The 26,120-nt window shown below is 39.4% G+C and overlaps 1 protein-coding gene and 1 long non-coding RNA gene across 3 annotated transcripts in view; one reads left to right on the top strand and one right to left on the bottom strand.

Annotated features, from left to right (window-relative positions):
* klhdc8a (kelch domain containing 8A) overlaps nucleotides 1–5,661 on the top strand; it is a 14,674-nt gene extending 9,013 nt beyond the window's left edge. The window contains exons 4-6 of the mRNA XM_076267993.1: nucleotides 1–112; nucleotides 2,704–2,805; nucleotides 4,139–5,661. The exon at nucleotides 1–112 is cut by the window's left edge and continues 107 nt beyond it. Coding sequence (XP_076124108.1) covers nucleotides 1–112; nucleotides 2,704–2,805; nucleotides 4,139–4,338 — 414 coding nt within the window. The 3' untranslated portion in view covers nucleotides 4,339–5,661. The remainder of the gene's footprint in view (nucleotides 113–2,703; nucleotides 2,806–4,138) is intronic.
* An 8,767-nt stretch (nucleotides 5,662–14,428) lies between these two features.
* Nucleotides 14,429–16,342, bottom strand: LOC143104045 (uncharacterized). 2 transcript variants are annotated; one of them, XR_012982986.1, is made up of 9 exons: nucleotides 16,295–16,342; nucleotides 16,084–16,164; nucleotides 15,693–15,833; nucleotides 15,493–15,528; nucleotides 15,365–15,406; nucleotides 15,102–15,266; nucleotides 14,916–15,008; nucleotides 14,738–14,804; nucleotides 14,429–14,636 (listed from the first exon to the last, which is right to left on the bottom strand). It is a non-coding gene; the product is annotated as an uncharacterized LOC143104045 (long non-coding RNA). The 2 variants fall into 2 exon arrangements; XR_012982985.1 differs by having other exon boundaries at nucleotides 14,431–14,636; nucleotides 15,693–15,800.
* Nucleotides 16,343–26,120: the final 9,778 nt, after the last annotated feature.

Below are 26,120 nucleotides of genomic sequence, written 5' to 3'. Positions count from 1 at the left end.
GTGCTGTGGGACGCCAGCGGCCGCCTCTGCTGGCTCGGGGGGCTGAGGCAGGGGGGCATGCACCAGCGCTCTAAGTTCACCAACAACGTCAACATATACAGCCCCAGTGAGGGTAAGCACAACTTCTAGTGTTCACATATCAAACAATTTAATATGGTGTATAGGTTCATGGAATGTGCAAAACATATACAATATACTATACCACACCAGTTACATTGGAAATATTTACAGTTCATAAGTCTTATATTATCATATCTTTCTTATTAGTAGTTTCTAATATCCATATTATATGTGTGTATGTAATATGTAATATGTAAAGTTTAACATTGACGTAGTATATCTGTGGATAGTTTATCTGTGGGTGGCATCTCTGCTATTGGGCTAATTTGAGAATGATCCATACTGAGATATGAGATATCGCCTTGACAACGACTTTAGGACTGTTTATTTTATGAGACAAGTTGTGGTAGAATCCTTTCGTGAAGGCATTTTTATTCAGCACATCTGTCTCAGTATTTGGACTCGTCTTCTCCATTTTTAACTACACATACTCTCCGCTATCAAAGAAGGCAGTCCACAGACGGTCCACTTAATCTGCCAAATGTGCATCCAAAGCCACACGTTAGTCACAGTCTGCCAGTGTCACCATGTCCATGCTTCAGGCTTCTGGCAGCCTGAGCTCACCAAATGAAATGAAATGTTTGCACTGAAGTTGGAATAATGAGATGCATTAAGAAATGCCCATCTGGAATATCTTGATGTCAATATAGCATTAGAAAAATTAGATAAGGTCTGATAATCCCTCGGATGAGTTATTGATTTCTGGCAAGGTAGTACCATGGCAATTCACGTGGCAGGTTCCTCCGCTCCAAAATGCGATTTCCACTGATGGCGTTTGGGCGCGGGAGAAAATGGAAGATATATTTAACCTGCTGAGAGGGAGGGTGATGAGAGGACATCTTGACACGCAGGTGTCATGGTGCAGCTGTGAAAATAATATGAATCTTTCATCCCGCTTTTTTTCCTTCTCTCCTCGCGTACGTTACTCTATTCAGGCAGACTCTGTCAGTCAGTGCCAGGACTACGAACAGCCGCACACAAAAGGGACTCTTAAAGTCTAAAGGTCTGTGCTCCCTTTACTTCGCCTTGGGGTGACAGACAGTCCTCGCCTCTCTGCAAACCTAACCCCCACCCCCCACAGCCGCCCCCCTACCCCCTTCCAGCTCCACCGCCACATTGTCAGGGAAATCATGAGTATATTATCAGATGGTATTTAAAGAAGCGAGTTATCTATTATTCCTTTTATATCTCCGGTGCCATCTGCTCAGGCTGCCAGCTAGCCATCGGACTGGCACGCTGGCAGACCACCCGGGTGAAATCCCCCTTGTGCCGCGGGACGGCTCTGTGTCTGCTCCTTTTTATTCCCGGCCATTTTAATTATGCCACCTCATCTCTATTTAGATGTGAGGGTTTGATAACGGCAGTGTTTCTGTATGGAATACCTGCCAATCAGCGGCTAATTTTTTACTATCGCTTTCAAGACTCAGCTCCTAGGGGAGTGACAGCTTGGAGAGAATTTGCCTTTTTTCGGATTGTTTGAAGCTCTTTTGACTGCTTCAGCACAAGGAGAAAGCAAGATCAGACACCATCTGCAGCTCCTCACACTGTAATGCACTAATGTGTAGCCCATACCAAATACTGTTGTTGCAGAATCAAAATTATCCATTAGGAACTCAACACTTAATATAAAGCGTTTTCTATAATTCTCTTCCTCTGCCTGTCTCTTTGTCTCTCATATCTCTCTCTTTCTCTCTCTCTCTCTCTCTCTCTCTCTCTCTCTCTCTCTCTCTCTCTCTCTCTATCTCTCTGTCTTCTTGGTGTCGTTCTGCCAAATAGTGCAGATCCGAATCTCAGCCAGGAAGAGTGTGAGATAGAGAAGCTCCCCTCTCTCTCTGGCTCTGGCCCAGTTATTAAAACTCCAGAGGATTTCCACTGCCCTGTCAGCAGGCAAGCAGACACAACAGGAAATGTAAATGAAAAATTGAATCTTCCACCTCGGTGTAGCACAGAGCAGGAGTGTGTGTGTGTGTGTGTGAGTGGGGGGGGGGGGCAAAGTTCTGACTCATAGAGCCAATTAAACTGTTCCAACCGGATGGTTAACCAATCGCACTTATCCCCCGCCCGAACATTGGCATTGGCTTAACTAATAGGGTTTGTTTGAAGGGAGACAATCCTGCCAACATCCTTTTCCCACATCCTAAGAGCACCATGATCTCAAACAGCCAGCAGATTATGGCTTTTCCACTTCATGAAACTGTTGTTGTTATTTCATGTGAAAAGTGTTAGATTAGTCCCTGTTTTTTTCTATTTATAAGCAGAACTAAGGTAGCTCAAGCTGACAGCTCTGGGAAGCTGTGAAATGACGTTTTCTCTGGCAAACTATGTTATGCTCTAATGGATTAGAAAGAAACTCCTGCTAAATCTATTATACATACAGTATATGGCCATGTTTCTTTTTTTTACAGGACTAACAAAACATGTTGCAAGAAGGGGACTTTCTGTAATTGTTTGAGAGGCAGCAAGCATGTAAATGGATGTAGAATTCTATTACAGTTAAGGTAACACAGTGGGTCAATCAAATTACAACTAAAAGAAATCCCTTTCTTCTGCCCATTCCTGTTTTTTGTCCTGACTCTATTCCAGGGTCGTGGCTGAAACCGGACGACACTGTTCCCTTGAAGACCAAACGAGCAGATTTTGCAGCTGCCATCTTAGGCGGCAGGATGGTTGTAGCAGGTGGTCTAGGTATGTAAACATATCTTGCTAGCACTGAAGCAAATTACGTACAGCGTACAGCACGTACATGGATGGATCTTAGCCTGGCATAGCCAGAGGTTTACTACAGCATATGTCTGGTGACAGCCATGGAAGAAATAGGTCTGTATGGGAATGACTATTGTGATTTATGAAACATAGTAATCCATTAAGGTCATTAATAATTGAAGTCATGTTTGACCCTGCAAAGCTCAAATGGTTCTGCATTTGAATAATGCTCTAATTATCCAAGATGACAGCAATTCAAACAACTAGCTTGTATGAGCAGTTGAACAGTTCAATTTGAATTGTGGACATAATTTCTATGACCATACCATGTTGAAAGGGGGGTTTAGATGGACCACGCACCAGAAGAATACCTGAAGGTTCTGTTTACCATACAGACTAATAGAAACAGGACCTCAGAGGACCTATCAAAGGGCTCCTCCTTTATACTGAAATCTCTTCAGATTATTTTTCAAGACTTAAGCAGTGAATTAGGGCAGGGAATTTCACCTAAATTGAATATGCCATTCACAATGACTCTTTATAAATGGGAGCGCAGAAACCCAATTTGCCCATAGCTATAGGATTGGATAGCTCTGTTATTAAGAACCAGAGAGAAATGTTAAAGGTATTTTGAAGAAAATCCATTATACTAAGAGGTCATATATCTCCAGGAAGGACAGGCGGTTCTTGGAATGACCTCGTGGAGCTAAATGTAAAGTGCATTTTTTGTATATTATAATGAGATGGTAGGATGATATTCAGTTTCCTCTGACAATTCTTCCCACCCTGCATAAATGAATACATATTCATCACATTCATTTATTCCACACCGCTGGGGTCATGGTAGTGTGTGAAAGCTAGGTAGTTAATGGACGTGGCTATGTCCCTTTGTAAGTGGAAGCTACAAGTACTTGTTGAAATATTTGTTCATTCTGAAACTAGACCACAGATTGATAAAAGTACTTTTAATGAAATAGGCAATGAATTGTGAAGGATTGTGAATGGACAAAATCAGCAAATTACCTACTCACCAAATTCCATCATGTTTGTGGATAATTTAAGATTAGAGGGTATGTCAGAGTAAAACAAAATGTATCATTGGCCATATTTTAATTTTGGCACATTCATTCCTCTGACAATACATTTCTGGGAGTCCTCGTGGGTCCTCATCAAGTCATCTATTGTGAAATTGCCCTGGAGTGGTGGAGAGATATAAAAGGCTGAATGTTCTTTTTGATTCTGTTAAGACAGCAGAGCAGTAGAGTTGCAACCGATTAATTATTTTCTCCTGACACCCCCACCCCCCTCCCCTAAGGCCACCAGCCATCCGTCCTGGACACGGCAGAAGCATTCCATCCACAGAAGAAGAAATGGGAGCCCATCACTCCGATGGCCTCTCCCCGTTGCTCGGCATCCTCCATTGTCATCCGCGATCGCCTGTTTGTAGTGGGCGGCGTCAATCAGATCCCCAGCCCAGCTCATGAGGTGCTGTATATAAAGGAGGAGTGCCTGTAGCACACACAAAATTGCAGTATAATATTTTCAAAGCGTTAGCTCCCCCTACAGGCCAAGCTTTCACAGCACAGTCAGACCTTCAGCGCCATCTGCAGGCTCACTTGTGAGAACCGGTTGCAAGCTGTAGCCGAATGGAACGTAGCTGTCAAATTTGAGCAGTAGGAAGCCTTAACCAATAGCCAAAGACTGGCAAAACTACAATCACATCAGATCGTTTCCCCACAGCATTAAAAAAGTCATGACTATCAGTACATACTATAAACAAGACTGTAAATAGTAATCCATTCACATATGCAGATTTTTACATTATTTGAGGAGCTGGTTTTCTCTGTAGATAACTCACTTATTCAGGAATACAGGATGCATTCAGTGCAAAGTGTCTTTAAATGTGTTAACTTTTCAGCTTTCACAACGTGCACCTTGTGAAGACTGCGCTGGTGTCAGTATTCTTGTAGCAGAATGCACTTAAGTTTTATATCATTTATCAGCAAACCATTGTGGATAAGTGTGTGTTTAAACAGTGGAGATAATAATGGGAGGTGAAGGTCATTCAGCAGAGAAATGCCATAAACAAATTGTATTTTTACAACAACAGTTAAAGTGCCATTTGACAGACACAGTGAATAACTGGCTGACATTTATTCTCTCATGAAAGTGAAATTCAGATACTAAATAAATGCAGTCTAATACAGCGTTTTCATCTTATGCCACCCTTGGGGTTTTTAACGTTAAGAGCACAACCATTGCGACAATTTCTGGTATGTAGTAAACATTTTTGTCGTAGTTCAAAGCAAAAAATAATAATAAGGAGGATATAATATAAATGATGCAGTATCCCCAGGGTGATTGCATATTGCTAGCCATGATATTTTTAGCTGTGTTAAATGTAATGTATAGAATTAGATATCTTTGGAAACTGCACCACCAAAAGGCCATCAAGAGCAAAACACAGCATGCTTATGTCATGACTTAGTCAATAGAATTTATGCTCTGGCATTGTGGATTGCATGTTTAATGAAACAAAATACCCATTTTACTTTTTTAGTTAAGTTGTGCAATTTGCATTGCTGTCAGATAATTAGGACAATACAGTATATGTAATGTTTATGTGTTTCAGGAAATAGTATGTCGGAAGGGCAGTTTGTGCAATAAACTGTTGCAGTACCATTTTGATATGGCATTGTCATAGGGCTATACCTAATACTTGCATAAAAGTAATGCAGAGGAGGAGAGATATAATTGTCCTTGTTATTGTTTAATGTATGAATAATAGCTGGTCTTTGTTATGGTCTTTTTAACGATTCTGTAGCATGTGTCAAGGACGTGCAGTAAAAAAGCCATAATTGCCACCATGGTCTTGGAGCAGGTACACCCCCCTCACTAGCACCTGTGGTTTTAATGTCAACCAATTAAACATTTTCTGAAGAAATACATGTGTGTATTGACTCTCATTGTAAAACAGTCAAAATGTAAATATGAAGATAAGCCTGAGAGAATTTGGATTTGGAATGAACAGATTCCTCCAATAATGTAATGTTGCCCATGTTAGTATTTTCCAATCATAACACTTGGTCATTTGTAATGTAGAAAATAATGCAAATAATTTCTGAAATCTCTTTCCACTAACAACTACTCTCAGCTACTATATTTGGGACATAAGACTCTGTCATGCACTCTGTCATCTCAACATAAACAATGTCAGATAGTATCTTGTGTCTTAATATGGTTGCTTCTATGCACAGTACCATGTTTTGACCTTCATGTGTGATTATCAGAAAGGTTGTGGGTGCATCATCCGTTAGCATAAGCGTCCGTGCTGTGACAGAGCCTATATGTCTTGATAAGGGCGTTCTCATCCTTTCTGTTTCCCCTTGCCCGTGTCAGACGCCCGCTGTCTCGCTGAGCCCGTGCCAGGAGCCTGGGGGTGATACATCCGTATTGATTTTTCTCTCCTCTGCTGGTTAGCCAAGGAGCAAACACACTTTTTGTCATGCAGCTCCATCTGTGTTGAGGACTGCCACAGTCCTCTTCAGAGGTGAGGTGCCTCACTTTACTCCGATAGTGGTGACTGCTACTTTATACTGCTTCTGCAATGTCATAGAAAGTAATACAATGTAATAAAACTGTTACCTGTGCCATTCATTCTGGGATGACAGGGTACAGGAGTTTATTTCTTGGAGTTCTTTGCTTCCATTTCCCTACGCATCAGTGATATGTACTGTAGGGAGACATCATCAGCGTTTTTTGCAGGCTTAGACCGCACCAGGTGATATGGCTAAGTGTAAAGATTGCAGCATATTAGTGAGTTTAAACCTGCCAGGTAACCTCATAGGTATAGGAAACAAGTTCCTAGTGTCAACTCGTGCTGTAACTTTGTGAGTTTAAAATAGCAAGAAGTAATAATATGGCCATAGCTCCACTCCTCTATTACATCAACTGTAAAGGCATCTGTGATTATATTTGCCTCTCAGGAATGTATCCTTCTTTCATACAGTAGGTGTCAAAGCTACACACTATTCACTATTCATTTCTACTTGCTGCATGAATAAACAGTGCAACAGGGGAAACCTTTGAAACATTTTGTAAGCAGTTTAAGAAAGGAAGCTCAGCAGGGGAGAACAGAGCAGGTAGAGATCTCTGACAACACTCAAGAGAACTGTTCCAAAAATGTGTTATCTAACAGTAGCTTTTGCATTTAAAAGTAAAACTCTCTGAACAAGACAAAAACAATATTCCATTGTTTATTTTAGCCCTCTTAGACTACCATGGAGTCACCTGGATTACAAACATTTTTTTAATCAGCCATACATGTGAATGGCACATAAATCACTGGATTCTGTATTGTCTGAAAGGTTTCCCCAAACCACAAAAATTAACATTTGAGACATATTCCCAAATATTTCCTTTCCCTCATCTGTATAATCTGCAATCTATAAACTGCATGATGCACTAGTTTCATGCTGATCTAATCACTCTGATATTCCAGGGGTTTCATATTTCTCCTCATTCCACTGCCTCATGATTGTACAGTGCCTCCACTTACAGTATCTGAATTTATATATAGGACCTGTCACTAGGGGGCACTATAACAACATTATACTCTTGCAGTTTACAACAAACCTGCAGAGATGGAGGGAGGGATGGAGCTGCTGTGTTAACTATAAGATAAACCATATTTTATTTATGATGCCATGATTTGTAAAAAGATTAAGATGATTTATTCTACAATGTATGTGCTGTCGGAGCTCTGGACTTGTTACTGAGAAGCGTAAGTTAGATTTCAGCTACATCACTATAATTCTAAACCCTAACCAGCTGAGTCTGAATGCAGAGTGTGTTCGGATGTTGGGCTATCTGAATGAATGGGGACCAGTGAGCCTCCGTGAGATCTTGCCACTACTGTACAATGAACAGATAAATAATATTCTGTGCCTGCCTCAGCCTCAAGCAAATGTTTGTTTGTTTCCGTGTTTTATCAAGTAGCAATAGAAGTTAAAAGGATAAAAGATGTACTGGTGCGTTAACATAACAGAACAGGTATTAGCCTACTATTAAGGCCTCTAGAGACTGTCCATTTTCCACAGCAGTTACATGTAACCAGAAACCATCCACAACTAGGGAGATTTTCTCTGTCTCTGTCAGAATGACGTGCAAGCTCTCTTGACAACGGCACCTTTTTGTTCCACTGAGGTGCGCGGACGGGCCGACGTGTGTTTCACCTCCCAGGGCTATCTGAGGTGAGTCGTTCTGAGGGGAATAACGTGACTGTTAACGAATTTCACGCATGCTGCCCGGCGTGTCGCCAGGCTACTCTGTAACCAACCCTTACTGTTCTGCGTGCCTCTGGAACCCTTCCACTGGGGTACTTAAGCGGTCATGTGGCCAGTCCCTGGACTGAAGGTCTAGTGACCTCTAATGTAAAGTAGATGATTGCCTCCAGTGGTGCCCCACAATGAGATGGCAGCTCTTTTTTCAGTCTGCGTTCTCTGGAAGCTTTTTCCACATTAGCTATGTTAAGTAACTTCACAGTAACACCACTTCCTTTGGAGGATTAGACTAGTGTGAACTAGACTGTTATCCAACAGAAGAAGATGAGGGCAACAGGGATGGTTGAGAGGGAATTGATTAATCCTGAAACAGTAATTTGATATAATTCATCAAACATCACGTGATCACAGGACGCACCATGTTTAATGTGCCACTTGTTCTGATCGGAGATTAGAGGTTGATTCTGACCATGTAAAGCAGGGGTGTCAAACATAAGGCCCGGGGGCCAGATCAGGCCCGCCAGCAGGTTTTATATGGCCCCCCAGATGTTTTAGGTAGGAAGGGAAAATTAGAAAAAAAGATATTCACATTCAGTTGTCTTCAACAATGTGTAATGAGCAATATCTCTATGATATGATAAATTGAGTAAACCTAGCACTACAAACCATCCTCAGGAAGGAAGAAGCAGAAAAACTAACATGGAAGTAGGGCATTTCAAGAGAAAAAGAGCTGTATATGACAGCAGTACATTATTTGTACTTGTTTGCTCATAATATCATCAAATGATACTCTGATACACATGCAGAAAAATGATAATGACCAGTGATGGCCCCCCACGAGGTCTCATTCCAACAAATTCGGCCCACTACCTAATATGAGTTTGACACCCCTGATGTAAAAGGAGGTGGAAATTTGACGGAAATTTGGTGGAAACCTGATAGACATATGTGACCAATAGAAGCAGGAATACTTAAGTTCTTAAATCCCCTTCATGCATGAACTAAAAGTTTGAGAGAGGAACTGAAATCTACCTTAAGTAATTGATGTTATGTGTTTTTGCCACCATAGCACAGTAGAGCAGCTGACTTGTCAACAGTGTTGGGAGGGTTACTTTCAAAACGTATTCCATTACAGAATACAGAATACATGCCCAAAAATGTAATTTGTAACGTATTCCGTTACGTTACTCAATCTGAGTAACGTATTCTGAATACTTAGATTACTTCTACATTGAATTGCATTTTATAAGTGTAGGAATGCGGCCATCAAATCTATGGCGAGCCAAACAAATCAAAAGCCTGGCCAACACAGACACCACCCATTCAGTTGCACTTCGCGCTATTGAGTCAAGCTGCACTAACCTAAGACCATGTTACAACTGCGCTATCGAGTTGGCCGACACCACCTATTCAATCTGCGCTAACATAACCAGAGACCATCGCGCACTGTCCAACAACTGCGCTATCGAGTTGGCCAACACAGACACCGCCTAGTCAAGTTGCGCTAACCAGAGACCATCGCGCGCTGTCCAACAACTGCGCTATCGAGTTGGCCAACACAGACACCACCTAGTCAAGTTGCGCTATAACCATCTCGCGCTGCCTAAAATATCAATAACAGGATTGCAATGTTTTCAATGTGTGTAGAAAGTCATATGCTATTCCCATCAAACTGATCACGACTCAGATACTTATTTGAACATGGGATTATTGGGAGATTACTGAAATGATACGGTATTATTATCAATGAAAACAACTCATAATGAATTCACACAGTTTTTAATCTATAGCCCTGTTGTAGGATGGTGTTCGAGTAGGCTAATCTGTTATCGTTTTACCACTTCAGGTCAACTTCCGTACAACTCGTTACCATGGAAGCAGAAATATAACTTATAGGCTATATATAGAGGCTGTTAGCTGTCACTCACTGTCACTCTCGAATTAGTTGGTGAACATTATTAGGTAATAAGCTATTCATTAGAATATACTGTATATTAGACATGTCAGGGGGGATGGCACGACGAGTAATCGAGAGTATACTTAACAACAATGACATATTAATGTCATTAGACACAGCCTTATCCTCGCCGTCATCTTTTACCCCACCACAACCACCACGATCACCATCAGCAGCAAGTTCTACAACTCCTCAGATATGCGTGGACGAAGTACGCCAGATCTTCCAGCGAGGAGCACCCAGATTTCAGTTTGCCAGGAATTTTTCCTGCGAAGCCTCAGCTGGCGCTGTAAACTCCCGTAGAAGGTAAGTCCATTATTTTCTATGAAGTGACTGTTATGAAGTCTGATAGCCGGCATACATTTTAACGTTAGTGGGACTGTCATATAATAAATGACCTGTAGGTGTCAATGTAGGCTAAGGTTAACGTTAAATATGTAGCAGCAGGCTAGATAGTGTGTAACTAAATTATATTCCTACTAAACAGACCTATTCTGGTGTGTTCTTCTGTTCCAAAGAGCTGAAGTGTTAGGCCCACATAGGAGAATGTAAAGTCAACTAAGCTACCTGATACAACTTTAAAATAGCAAGGTGACCACTAAAACTACAGCAGGCGACTAGGCTAATTAAAACAAACAAAATAAATAGGCAACTTTAAGGGCGTAGCCAGAAATTATAATTAAGGTGTGCCTGTGAGGATTTTTCGGCGGCATCAACCCAGTACAAGTGAGGGGCTCATATTACAGGTGGAACGCAAATGACCTGTAAATGTAAATACGCTAGGCTACTGTATATCAGGGCTCTCAAAATGGACGTGATCGCGTAATGACAATCAAAAACCGCACGTTAAAATATGCTACTCGCAAGAATAATTCTTCAGAGGCTGCACCATATAATTCATTTTAAAACGTAAATGTAGATCTAATTAGAGAAAAAAAATCCATAAAGCTATTTTTAAGTTAGAATAAAAAACTTAGAATGCAGTGCCTATTTTAGAGATTGGTTTTATTGTAGGTCTAAATCAACACGTGAACTAGGCTTTGTTTATTGATTAGCAAACTGTTTAACCGATTGGCTGAAGTAGCCTGAGCTATTAATACTTGGGAAAATATCCTTTGAACAGACATCAGGAACCACAATCAGTGAGGAACAGGAGTTACCTCCACTTACTTTACTCCTAATTTGCTGTGCAAACAGTCATTTCAGGGTCTCTCATGACGTGTCCATAATGCGCGCTGGGGTTTTAAGGCTAGTGCAAGACGGCGGGGCTTGGATTTAAACATGGAAACAATTTCATAATCAGTGTTGGGAGGGTTACTTTGAAAACGTATTCCGTTACAGACAGTGTTGGGCAAGTTACTTCAAAAACGTAATGTACTATGCATTACTTATTACTGTCATTTCAAAGTAATTTGTTACATTATAATATTACTGTCTCTGAATTGTAAGGCATTACACTACTATTGCATTACTTTTAAGTTACTTTCACCAAAATATCTAGAAATATGGATTTACCATTCTAAATGCAGTTTATTACACTCAATGCAGCTTGCTCTTCCAATGGAGGGAGATGTGGTATAGCATAATGACTGAGCTAGGCTTAAGGCAACAGTAGAATGCAATAGGCGCAGTGCTCATAATGCAATACAAGGAACAATCATAGTCAGAATTTTGTTAAAAACCGACAAAAGGTCAAAGTCTGGTAAATTGTGATAGAAATACTGTAACTTTAAGGCCTACGCCTACTCATTAAAATCAATAGAGAGCCTACTATATTGTAAATCAAAGCTTAAAGGAACCGTATGTAAGATTGTGGCAAAAACGGGTACTACAATCACTTTCAAATTACTGTAGAGCGGTGTATCCCCTTCCCCTCCCCTCCCCTCTGACTGGCAGAGTTGGCAACCGGATGACGAAACACTACTGACTTTGTGATTAGTAGATAGGTGGAGGGTGGCGCATTAGGCCAAAACACAACATGACAACATCAACATCAGTTGAGGGCTGCAACTTCACTTTTTAAATGACAATATCCTGGCCAGACTACTGTTGTCAGTGATATAAGTATTTGAAATGAACATGATTTTTTAATGTCTAGTGACATATCAGGGCAATTTTATGATTAATTGAAATACAATTTTTACATACGGTTCCTTTAATAAAGACATGTCAAGATGGTGGCCTGCTGGCCATTTCGGTGCCCTAAGTGAGTGGCTTTGAGTGAGTGACATTTAAATTATAACTCAAACACCTAAAGTAAAATAAAAGGCCTATTATTTACAGACCATTACTGTGTATTTTTAAACATTAATTTCCGAAGAAATGCTGTTTTACTTATAAATGGTGCACTGTCACTTTAAGAGCATTGATCTTTACGTTGTCATAATGCCTATTTGCCAGCTCTTGTTTACAAGCCTTATTTGTTTGAGTTACATTGATAGCACAATATTAACAATAATATGCACAATGTTAAGTTGTTTTAAGCAACCTTCATTGCTTTGGAAATGGAAGTATGCAACGACATGTTGCTTCACATTTCGTTTTGCGAATATAAGTGAATTATGAGCCTGGTATCCACCTAGCTATCTGAATGGAATGCGTTTCAGTCGACTCAGCATATCATGTGCTTCATGTAGCCTAAATGCTTGGAAAACGAATGATTGAAGACCCACCAATTCTAGTACTAGGTGGTGATTGAGAGAACCCAAAAGGTATCAAACTTGCATGTAACATCATGTTAGTGCATTTTGACATTGTAAACGTTATCGATGAAGAGTGAAACGCAGTTTGCAGTAAAGCTACTATTCATTGGTTACATTTGGGTGCCCCCTCTGTCCTTTGGTGCCCAACGCAAAGTGCGTGATGCGCGTGGTAGGAGCGGTGGCACTGCCAGGCTACACAAGCTTTTTCTGCATTTCTATCCCTTTATTCTCTTCAATTTAAGTTCACAGCACAAAGCTGACATGCACAACAGCATAGTTTGTGTTTTATCAAGAATCAAAAAGATTAGCGTGGCACTACTTTAGATGTTTCATTAATTTACTTGTGCTATTTCGCGAGCTGAGAGATCTTTCGGTTTCGCACACAAAGTGCACTAACTATTATGTTCTTCATAACCTTGTCTCTGACAAGCTGAAAATAATGAGCGTAGGCTTATGTCCATCCCGCAAATAGAGTCCGCCTGCGAGTCTGCTGCAGCCACAGTCATATTCAACCAGTATCAGGAGATAACGTTCTACTATTTTGCGCGGATTATTTCTCCTCTGTTGTTCTCGCGTGGTATTTGCGAATATGTATCAAAACAAAACAAGCCCTTAATTTTGGGTTAAACTGCATGGTAACACGTGTTACTGAAGTTTGTACCGAGTAAATATTACCCAATTTTTTTTTTTGTAATGCCTTACATTACCGCGTTACCGCAAACAGCAATATATTACAGTAATTAGCCTACATTACTTTTGTAACGCATTACTCCCAACACTGGTTACAGAATACAGAATACATGCCCAAAAATGTAATTTGTAACGTATTCCGTTACATTCTGAATACTTAGATTACTTCTACATTGAATTGCATTTTATAAATGCGGCCATCAAATCCTACTAAACAGGCCTATTTTGGTGTGTTCTTCTGTTCCAAAGAGCTGAAGTGTTAGGCCCACATAGGAGAATGTAAAGTCAACTAAGCTAGGCCTACCTGATACAACTTTAAAATAGCAAGGTGACCACTAAAACTACAGCAGGCGACTACAAACAAGGCTACTTTAAGGGTGTACACTGTAAAAATTATAAGATCCTGGAGGAACTTTTAGGGGTTCTTCAATTTGAAACTGTGGGGGAACCTCAAAAGGTTCTTCGAAGAACCTTTAAAGAAAGGTTCTTTGAAGAACTTTTTCAAAGGTTGCTTGAGGAACCTTTTGAAGTTCATTACAGAACCTTCATTATTATTAACCTTTATTATTATTATTATTATTATTAGAATGTATTAACCTTTATTGTTATTATTATTTTTATTATTATAATGTGGGATAAATGTACATGAAACAACAGATGTATTTAAGCAAGAATTTAATCAAAAGTGTCAAAGCATGTCAATGGCAAAATATTAGGAATACTGTACATGAAAGGATGGACAGATAGATACATAAATAAATATATAAATAAACAAATAATACACAGGCTACATAGATGAAGGCATGAATGAAAACATCTATTAAACAATGCTATTAACAAGAACACAATTTAACTTCCTAATCTAAATGAAATAGTCAATAAATGATTGATTGAACTACAGTATTTAATTTAGAGTATGAAATTTGACATCCGAAATACGGCAATGGGGATTTTTTCTTTTGTGTTAATATCACACATAGACTGTAAAAACAACAATGTCTTGTTCACGGCCTTCGGGTATTCCATATTGAAAATTAAATAAACTGCTAGCAATGCTCCAATGCCCATCAACACATCTTCTGGTGTTACGACGTCTTGTCCGTCCATGCAAAGTGTAATGGTGGTGTCTTCCTCAAAGGGGTTGCCTATCATGCACAGGGTAGGTGTGGGTGTCTTGGATATCTGAAAAGTACAGAATAACAGTATTTAGAATGGTGATTGGTGATATTCAAGCCCATTGGCAGGGGAAGTTTCTAACAGTGTTAAATGACTGGTACTCTTACCTTATCCACAACGTATGAGCCTGTCAGGATTGTCCCCAAACATATGGCCGCTCTGCTGCAAAGAGTCCTAAATTTGAACAATACACTGGATAAGTCTTATTGCAGTAATAACATACTTGTAATTCCATACAGTTTTATAGCAGTAATGACATGAAGTGTAAATCAAACTTCTTAATACCTTTGTATTTGTAGGTTGTCTCCTCACAGGCCTGATTTAGTGCAGATTGGTACTTAGGTCAATGTTATGCAGGTGCTGAATTTCAGAGAAAACCTTTAAAAAGATAAGAACAAATTACATGTTTGCTTGGCAGAAGAACATCTGAAAAATAATTTGCAGTGAACTAAATGCCAAATGTTAACTCACAGTTCAAATGTGGTGTAAAGCTGGGTATTCAGTAAGGATTTCCTGTGTGGAGTGGCGTTGAATAAATGCCACTCTGTCACTGATTGTTCTCCTTATTCTGTTTTCAATCGTATTTAGATCAGGGTTTACTTTTCAACACTCCTCCTTCATTTTTGTCTCATTGTCCTGTAAATGTTACATTCAATTTAAAGTAAAGGTCAATTTGGTTAAAGAAATGTAATAAGTAGTAATATATGGTGTTTAATCATCATCTGAAAACTTACATTGGATTTGGATATGCTTTCATCACCGAGAACATCTACAACCTGTCAGTGTAAAAAGATCATCAGTGAACATATGCACACGCACGCACACACACACACACGCACACACACACACACACACACCATACCTGAACTACAGTGTTTGCATCCTGGGTAGCAGGTATCTGTGTGAATAGAAAAAAAAAATAAGTGTGGTTTCCCTCACATTGGATTGAGTTTTGTCCTGGAATCAAAGTAAACCTCAACAAGGATCACAGTGAAGTGTAATTCTGAAAGCTTCTGCTTGAGATACAGATGCATTTTGCTTTGTGATGAAAAGGTGACTTGCCTGTGATGAATTTTGCCTTTTCCCATGCTTTGCTCGATGGTATCCAATTTCAGGAAGGCTCAGTGGGATTCTCTCCTTCTTGAATTTGTTTTTAGCATTCCCAACCAACTATAATATGAAAGGTTATATAAACCAATTAGCCTAAAGTAAAATTCAAATGCAATGGCCTGGTTTATACAGGTGTTAAGCAACATACCAACAGAAGTGAAGAGTGTCATAGTAGGCATACATGATTCAATTGCATCTGTAAGTGAGCAGACTACAACAACCTGAATACCCCTGATAGGAATATCCCATCCCATTATCCCTACTTGTTAGGTGCACTAAAAAAGGACCCTCACTACAGCCAGTAGGCCTAACTGTATGTTTATTACTTTAATAATCTACTTACATGCATATCCTGGTCCTGTGCGATCCCGGAGGAAAGGGTGCTTAGATACAGCAGCAGCACAAATGTCATGATACTGGATACCTTTGAAATTAAACATAGAGATGGAGTAGCCTATATTTTAAATGACTGGTTGTTGTTTTGCATGAATGCAAATGAAGAATAGTAAGTAGCAGCTAAAGCTGTAGGCTACCTCATGCTATAGAACACTTACCACATAGAAATTGAATCAAATAGGACCTGTATAATCTGTGTGCAGCAGGACTTCCTCCATTAATGTTAGCTTTCATTTCAGGAGAGTTGGAAACACGGGAAGTTGAAAAGTCTGTGCTGAAGGAGTAAAATAGACAGAATATTTGGCTAACATTCAGTTTAAGCATAGCATACAAGCCAAGGCATAATGCTAACGGTATCTTATAACTTAACAAACTAACGGTAGGCTAAATAAGGCTAAGCTCTAACGTTATGTTAAACAAAAAGTTAGCTCTAAGGTTAACGTTCACGAACGATGACACGTTGACCTTACCTTTAGTTGTATGCTGGTTAAAACGTCTCGTTTCCATTTAATATGTAGAATATGTATCATTTAAGGTATAGTTTCTGACAAACGTCAACATTAAAAAAGCTTGAGATAGGGCTGTCAAAATGTTGCACTCACCTCCTGTAGTAACGTTGACTCAACTGTCAAATTCTGTTGCCATTTTTAAAGAAGATTCCACACGCGCGTCATCGCCTCGAGCAACACCTGTGCGCCCATCGAGTTATCCGACCGTGTTCTGCTGCTATTTTGGCATAGGCAGTAGGCCTAGCCTATGCTCGTCTAGTTTTTCAAAATAGTTAATTACACACAATTAACAAAACACCACACAAGTAGCTGAATGCTTCAGATCTTTTGCGCAATGAAACACTAGTCAAACTATAGGCGATTACTATTCAAAACTGTTATTTTGTTGTCATAGCCTATCACAGGCCTAGCCATCATATTATCTGATTAGGTTATGTTTTGAATCAGTTAGGCCTAGGCTACACAGCAATATAGGCCTGTAAAAGATAAATTCAAGAAAATTATTCTTTCTCAGCTGGAGATCCTCCAGGAACCTTGATTAAATTTGGTTCTTTGAGGAACCTCCTTTCATACTGAAAAATTGTTAAGGTTCTTGCAGAGACCTCTAAGAGCATCAAGGCACGTTTGAGCTCTCAGAAGAGCCCCTGGGTTCTTGGAGTAACATTGAGGTTCTTCAAGGAACTATCCAATTTTTACAGTGATAGCCAGAAATTATAATTAAGGTGTGCCTGTGAGATTTTTCGGCGGCATCAACCCAGTACAAGTGAGGGGCTCATATTACAGGTGGAACGCAAATGACCTGTACATGTAAATACACTAGGCTACTGTATATCAGGGCTCTCGAAATGGACGTGATCGCGTAATGACAATCAAAAACCGCACGTTAAAATATGCTACTCGCAAGAATAATTCTTCAGAGGCTGCACCATATAATTCATTTTAAAACGTAAATGTAGATCTAATTAGAAAAAAAAAAATCCATAAAGCTATTTTTAAGTTAGAATAAAAAACGTAGAATGCAGTGCCTATTTTAGAGATTGGTTTTATTGTAGGTCTAAATCAACACGTGAACTATAGGCTTTGTTTATTGATTAGCAAACTGTTTAACCGATTGGCTGAAGTAACCTGAGCTATTAATACTTGGGAAAATATCCTTTGAACAGACATCAGGAACCACAATCAGTGAGGAACAGGAGTTACCTCCACTTACTTTACTCCATGGGCGTAGATTTAGGGTGGGACGCTAAGGACTAGTCCTTTAAGATGACAAAATTGTCCTCACCAATATTTTAGCGAACTTATTTGTACTGCTGATCATTCCGACAGCCAGCACGACAATACAAGAAACGTCAGGGTTATTTGACACGCAGGCTACACGCATAGAGAATGCCAATGCACAGGCTACTTTGCAGTGGCAGTCAAGCGAGCAGGTGTGTCAAGACAACGGTAAGTTACCAGGGCTGTCTGCCAATACATACCCCATAAAAGGCCAAAGTAAAACATTTTGATATTCCCTTTGCCCTTCAGCATGTACATGTTTGCCCCTTTTTGTGGTTTCTAGATCAGCTATGCCCCCAAGAAGAAGAAAGGGGACATACAAAGCTTTTTCATTATGCAGAGTCTAAGTAGGCAAACTAGCCATACAAACTGGCGACTAGTGACCAGGCTTTAACATTCGGATTTTAGCATACTGTGTAAAATAACATTAGCTGTTAGGATTACCCAGGATATTGTCACAGCTAAACCTAGCTTCTGTAATCTTTCAACCAAAGTTAGGAGTCATGTTGAGAATGGGTGTGCCGTGCGGAGAGTCGCATAGGCTATAGCACAGAAAAGAAGTCGTAGGCTGCCAATCTTGCAGTGTATGTGAATGTAGCCTGCACAATGCAAAGAAATAAAAGATAAACTAGGTGCATTTCCATAGAAATTAAAAAACATTGCGAGACACCAGATATTTCTTCTATGATCTCATCCCATAAAGCTTTTCTTTGACTTGTTAGTTTTTTGAACATTTATTTTATCTAATGACATAGCAAACATGATTAATTGAATCCACATATCCTTGCACTTGCGAAAACTATTTTTCACTAGCCTAAAACAATGAGGTCGCAAAAACAATGACTTCAGACTTGACTTGCGACTCCACTCAAAAGACTTCAGACTTGGACGCTTCGAGACTCCTGAACAAGCTGTATTTCATGCAATTATTGCTTTTTTTTTTATCTAAATGTATTCATATATTTCTATTTTATTGCAACATACAGTATACTTTGGAAAACGTATAACGAGCGGCATGGCCCCTTTGCCATAATGTGCAACGTAACGCATGTAGGCTACGCACACTCACAGATAAAAAATGCATTGACCATGTCCTCCAGGAGTGCCTTTTATCATTACTTTCGGTTACAATAACTTCGTGCACAGAGGAAATAAGCGAACAGCTACATGCAAGGTGTGTGGCAACAACGTCTGATTCCATCAGGCGTCTCCAAACGCACCCATTTAGGTCAGTCAATTAGGCCTAGCATATATCGTCACAGGTGACAAGCTATATTGCAAAGTGTTGTGCTAATGCTGGGAACAGGCAGGGATGGGCAAAAATACATCAGAATGTATTTCAAAATAAAATACCTAATAGGCCTACCCTCATTTTTAATGTATCAAAATAAAATACTGTATTTTTGTATTTAGAAAATACTCAAAATACTTTTTTCAAGGAAGTATGAAAGCACTGCAAAAAAGCTTTTTTTTATCCCAAATATTGAGCCTATAAACTATACAGTAAAAAACAACACAATTTGGCCCCTGTCATGCCAAATAGTATACCGTATGCAAGTTCATGTAGTGTGATCAGAATTAAGAATAATTCAAGAATTTACATTTCCATTTAGTCATCTAGCTGATGCTTATCCAAAACGACTGACAGAGCTTTCAATTCGGCAGCCGTGGCCTACTGGTTAGCGCTTCGGACTTGTAACCGGAGGGTTGCCGATTCGAACCCCGACCCCTCATTGCTACCCTTTGCGCTGCTGTTGTTGCAGGCAGCTCACTGCGCCTGGATTAGTGTGTGCTTCACCTCACTGTGTGTTCACTGTGTGCTGAGTGTTTCACTAATTCACGGATTGGGATAAATGCAGAGATTATATTTTCTTAAATGCAGAGATTAAAATATACTTATACTTACAATTAACCACATTATAATCAATAGGCCAAAATCGTAATTGTGTATCTATGCCGAATTTCGTAATTCAAGTCCAGTGTAGAACTGAATAAGAAAATCATAAGGCTGTATATCTTGAACTTCCAGTATGTGAGAAACTTGCCTTAATATCTCCAACCTCAAGTATGCAGCTAATAAGAAAAGGATGCTACAAGGAAGGAAATTCAAACACACTCAACACCTTACCATCTATTGATGTCATTGTGGTTCATTGAGATATCTGACATTTTTTCTGTTAATTGGCTTGGATACAAAAGGACATTGTTGCCTTTGTCGGTGTCCTTATGTGAACTTGCACAGGTAACCTTGCTCATCTTTACTTGCGTACGACTTCACACCAGTGCTTCAGGGCAGCCGTGGCCTACTGGTTAGCGCTTCGGACTTGTGACCGGAGGGTTGCCGGTTCGAACCCCTCGAAAAGCTGTGAACGTCGTTGAACACAGCTGTTCTCACATTAGCTAATTGCGATAAACATTAACCATTGTTGCCTAATTACCAATTATTCATTACACCTGTGTGTAGTATCTACTTTTTTTAGTGTTTTTCACATATAGTATTTTGCAGTATTTTTAAAATACAAAAATACACACCAATGAAGTATTTTGATACAAAATACAGAGCCATTTCCTTCAACCCAATAAAATACAAATGACAAAATACTATTTTGTATTTGAAATACATATTACATGTTTCAGAAATAGGGCCTACTACCCATCCCTGAGAACAGGCAGATTACATCTTTATAGTTGGCCATATGATGACATGTTAATACTGTATTTCACCAGTTAGGGCACCAAAATTGCCAGCAGCGGCACTGTGTAGCCTATCTTGACATGTCTATGTTTTGGGTTGCAATATACAGGTAGTGGGCTCTCTGTTAATTTTAATGAGTAGGCCTAAGCCTAAAGTTACAGCATTTCTATCACAATTGACCAGACTTTGACCTTTGGTCTGCTTTTAACAAAATTCTGGCTATGATTGTTCCTTGTATTGCATCATGAGCCATCACTGTGCCTATTGCATTCTACTGTTGTTAGCCTTAAGCCTAGCTCAGTCATTATGTTATACCACATCGCCCTCCATTAGAAGTGCAATGAGCTGCATTGAGCATAATAAACTGCATTTAGAATTCCAAATTCATATTTCTAGATATTTTGGTGAAAGTAACTCAAAAGTAATACAATAGTAGTGTAATGCCTTACAATTCAGATACATATTATAATGTAACAAATTACTTTGAAATGACAGTAATGAGTAATACATAATACATTACGATTTTGAAGTAAGCTGCTGACAACCATCACTTTCTATTTATGTGTGTGTTTGTGTGTGTGTGTGTGTGTGTGTGTGGAGGGTCAATCAAATTCTATGATTGCCACTGATGTGAATGATCTCACAGATCACACAAACCAAATCAAGTTTTAAAAAATCGCAAAAGTATCGAAATTGAGATTCTTCACTTAGTATTGGTATTGAAACAATAATATTGGTATTGTGACAACAGGAGTTGGGGATGTGTCCCCACCAAAGCTGAGACCAAACCTACGCCCTTGCTTTACTCCTAATTTGCTGTGCAAACAGTCATTTCAGGGTCTCTCATGACGTGTCCAATGCGAGCTGGGGTTTTAAGGCTAGTGCAAGACGGCGGGGCTTGGATTTAAACATGGAAACAATTTCATAATAGATTGCTTTCAGGAGCTTCTGGGAAATGGAGTTGCCTTAATTTATTTAGAGAGTGAATAAACTTATGAAACAGAGAAGTATCGTCATGTAATCCATTGATTATAACAATGTAACTGTATTCTAAATACCAACTATTTAACTTGTAACTGTATCGGAATACAGTTACTCATAATTTGTATTCTGAATACGTAACGCCGGTACATGTATTCCGTTACTCCCCAACACTGTTCATAATAGATTGCTTTCAGGAGCTTCTGGGAAATGGAGTTGCCTTAATTTATTTAGAGAGTGAATAAACTTATGAAACAGAGAAGTATCGTCATGTAATCCATTGATTTCAACAATGTAACTGTATTCTAAATACCAACTATTTAACTTGTAACTGTATCGGAATACAGTTACTCATAATTTGTATTCTGAATACGTAACGCCGGTACATGTATTCCGTTACTCCCCAATACTGCTTGTCAAGCAGGCCTTGATTTAAGAGATCCATGTTGGAGATGGTGGCAGGTTTTACCCGATACTTTTGTTCAGGGCTGATGCAATATTCAGTAAACATTACTTGGCCTCAGCAAATCAGCTGAATGGCCTGTGTGTAGTTCCCCTTGGGGATCAATAAAGTATCTATCTATCTATCTATCTATCTAGTTTATTGCTGGTATGCCGATGGATTGATAACAGGGATAGGCCTACACACCACGCAGGTCTGCAAAGCAGGTCTTGGAAGAAAAAAAATGTCTTGCAACTTGTGACATGTAAAACATGTACTGTTGGATCTTGGAGAAGTCCTGTGGTGTCTTTTAAAACCGCCAGTTCCACTCAGTTTCTTTTGATCCTAATTGAGTTCCAATTACAGCTTTGTTGACAAGAAGTAGCATAATGTCTCAAGTAACAAAGAACCAAAATGTGATGACAATGTGTGAAATTTGGTTTTGAATCATATGATTTTCATATTATTGGACTTTTCTACATTGTAGGAGGAGAAATATTTCTTTTCTCTTTTGGGAAACCATTCAGTTCTTTTACTGGCCTCACAGAATAGCCCATTTTGCTCCCAGAACAGCATCACTTTTGATATGAAATAGTTTTATATTTCAGTATATCACTTTTTTATTACCTCTCCAAAAGAGGAGAACACATGCTGTGGACATTTGTATTTGTATAATATGTACAGTACCATATGTTCTACTCGGACATAGTTGCATGGCTTCCATGTTTGTATAGTTAAAGTCCTCCATTTCTTCCAGGAATAAATCAATGTTCTTAGTAAACCACCAGTGCAGTGTGCAGTAAATCGATGCCAAATGTAAGAATTTAAAAGAGAATGAAGAGACCTAAATCAAAACTATGAACTATGAAGCTATTATGAATGACAACATAACTAGCTGCTTTTTGTTATATAATACAGTGACATTATGAGTAACAATATGTTACCAGTGCACAGGTCTTGAACCGGAAAGCAGGTCAGAACATTATGTAATTTCAATGTACTATTTCTGTTGGCCTGCTGTTGTCCCTAAATGTAAACTCTCTGAACTTGATTCCTCAAGCAAAGTCCAAGGGGAGGTGAGAGGCTATGAGGAAAGATTGGTTTTCAATGTACGTTGGTTTAGATGAACATTTGGCTCCTCAATAAAACATTGACTGGGTTTGTCAGGTTAATTGTTGAGACTTGTTACCCATGAATGTGGTTTTGTACATGGTCTTGGTATTTCCCTCTGAGATTTCTGTGGAACTTCCTACTACTATATTAGCTTTTCCTCTTAATTGTCTCATTGTCTTATTGTCTGATTCCAGAATTTCGTCGAATAAGTGAGAGGGAATTCAATTCAAGGCTACTATGAGTGCTTAGATGGACTTACACACTCATCAATGATTTTACACAGACATTTTACACCTATATAACAGTCAGCTGAAGTGAGGATTTGAAACAGAGGGTCTCCCAAAGTTATGGTGGCTAAAATGGGCTTGTTTGGGCCTCTCTTCCCTATTCAGCAGAGTGAGTTGAGGAGGTGCTAACCATTCATAGTGACTCAGGATCAGTTTTCGTCCAACTGAACATTCTTCAGGGAGAAAAGAGCTCCAGGGAAAGAACTGGCAAAGGCTGCTCTCCGGGTTGCCAAGGAGAGAGTGGCTGTCGTGAAGCAGTTGTCATGGCAAGATTTGTTTGGTCTCCCATCCACACTACCCTGTGCCACCTCACTTCCTGGTAGAAAATCATTAAAGTTGTACACCTCCACTAGACAATGAACCACTGAGCAAAGGGTTTGTCATCAACAGTTGGTTTAATCCTTGAGTTATCGTGACCTCAATTCTGATTAAATTATTTGTGGATATCCTTCTGAGATCATCTGAGAATTGAAACGAAAAAAAAAAACTGTGTGATGTTGGCACACATCTCCTGAATAGGGGGGGTCAGACGTCTGACAGGCTCAGTTTTGAAGGTCAACATTTTCCATTTAGTCTTTTAGCTTTGTTGATTCTTGGATTATATTACAACTTCAACATTATATTACAACAACTCCCTTGTTGAATAGGATGACTGAGTGCTAGTGCACTGAAGTGTAAAAAAGTTTATGAGATTTTACAAACAAGGTTTGGGAGAACTATTGTAAGAAAATGTCTGATTATAACACATCAGCACATGGGATGGTATAGATCTACTGTATGTAATTCCTTAGCTCATGAAATAACCATCACTTCACAAAACATTTCTGCTATCTATTTCAGAAGCATGCTGCCAGGGACAAGCTTTCCAATATCAGTCAATGACATTCTGTAGTGACCACTTCCACAAGCCAGTGGAATAATGCTAGCCTAGCACTAGCAAGGCATTTTCAATGAAGTCGTCACTGGGATATGTTGGCTGTTGCCTGACCACTTAAGGTTGCTTGAACCTCATGAACATTTTTCACGATACTGCCTGTCTTTTGCCAGGACGTAGTCGTGGATATCTAGAAGCCGAGCTAAGATCTGATACAGAGATAGGCTATGGCTCAAATATGTTTAATATATCCACTGATGTGTGTACAATGAAGTGGGCTGTGGAATTAAGACCATTTTTTTAAATGTCACAAAGAACGATCAATAATAGAAGTGAAACACCAGTTTCAATCATCGAATGGATCATTACTATAATTGATATAATGATCTTCCTTGTCATTTTCCATGTTAATGAGATGGAACTGAAACACTTGAAAATTCAGCTGTTGGCCCCAGCTGTGGCACAACTGGCTGGGGCACCTGCACCGGATGCCGGCGACCCGGGTTCGATTCCCACCCTGTGGTCCTTTCCGGATCCCACCCCTGCTCTCTCTCCCATTTGCTTCCTGTCACTCTCCACTGTCCTATCATTAAAGGCATAAAAAGTCCAAAAAAAAAAAAAGAAAATTCAGCTGTCAAATCATTTTTGATTAAACTACTACTACTTAAATACTCCCTTACAGATTTCACTTTGTATTATCATTATGGTGTTTCATTATTGTGAATGTGCTGGTCCTAAAATATTTTGGTGGTAGAAACTTCAAAATGAACACAATGATATTATTTTGCAATGCATACTACTTCGTTTTGATCATTTTGAGAAGGGTGAGCCTGAAAACACAAATGTTAGTTGCATTGATTGCTTATTGTGTCTACAAGACAGAAGGAACCTTCACTGTTTAACATTTACAGTATGCCCATATACATGTCTGATTTTCTATTTTCAGCTAGTATCTGCCAAAAGCGTAACAGCTGCAGTTCATACTCTTTAGAATAAGAAATGAATGAACTTTCATTCACATACGCACACTCAAACTTTAAACATTACAAGCCTCCCCAGTGGAACTTGATCTGCTGTAATCTGTGGCTACAGACACCAGTTTATAATTGTGCTTCTCTTCTGTTCTGTGGGTTGTTCATGTTTCATGTTCGTATCCATTTCGAATTAATATGAATGAGAAGTTTCCGTTTTGTACTATTAAAATTGACAGTTATTGGGAGATGAATAGGCTACTGTATTCAGCGAGGATATACCAGAGCCGCTCCGGGATATACCATAGGCCTGTATTATGCATTGTAAATTCTAAACTGAACACTATTCCATAGTCCGACTGTCATAGTCGTTCTATGGTCGCCTATGACAGATGTCAGGCCTACATGTATTGACGTTCCATGTATTGACCTTAAAATGCAGTGTTAAGCTAATTAAATTATTGTCACCATAGATATAGGTCTATCTATGATTGTCACTTACTAGGCTACAAAAAATGGTGACTGCCGGTGATATTTGTAATGCCGGTGACATTTGTAATATGGGTAACCTTATTAACGCACATCTCCGGCTCTGCTATTTTGCACTATGTTAAATATTTTGCACTAACTACAAACATCATTAAACTCCAAAGTCACCTAGTCAGGTAAACCGTGTAAGTGAGTAGCTGAGCCAATCGGTGGTGCTAAGCTATTGGTTTTAATGTAGGCTACTGCAGCGCGCGTCAGCTATGCTCCCGCCTTGTCACTTCCTGCTCGCGCGAGTAATATAGATGCGCAAGACTCGCGGAATGTCAAATGGAACAATGTAACGGA

This window comes from Alosa pseudoharengus, unplaced genomic scaffold (assembly GCF_046254945.1).
Source record: "Alosa pseudoharengus isolate Yale_2024_CS ecotype anadromous, Long Island Sound unplaced genomic scaffold, YU_APseudo_1.1 YU_APseudo_1.1_scf_5, whole genome shotgun sequence".
Lineage (NCBI taxonomy): Eukaryota > Metazoa > Chordata > Actinopteri > Clupeiformes > Clupeidae > Alosa > Alosa pseudoharengus.
The sequence above is the reverse complement of the archived record's forward strand: the minus strand, read 5'-3'. Positions and strand labels throughout refer to the sequence as shown.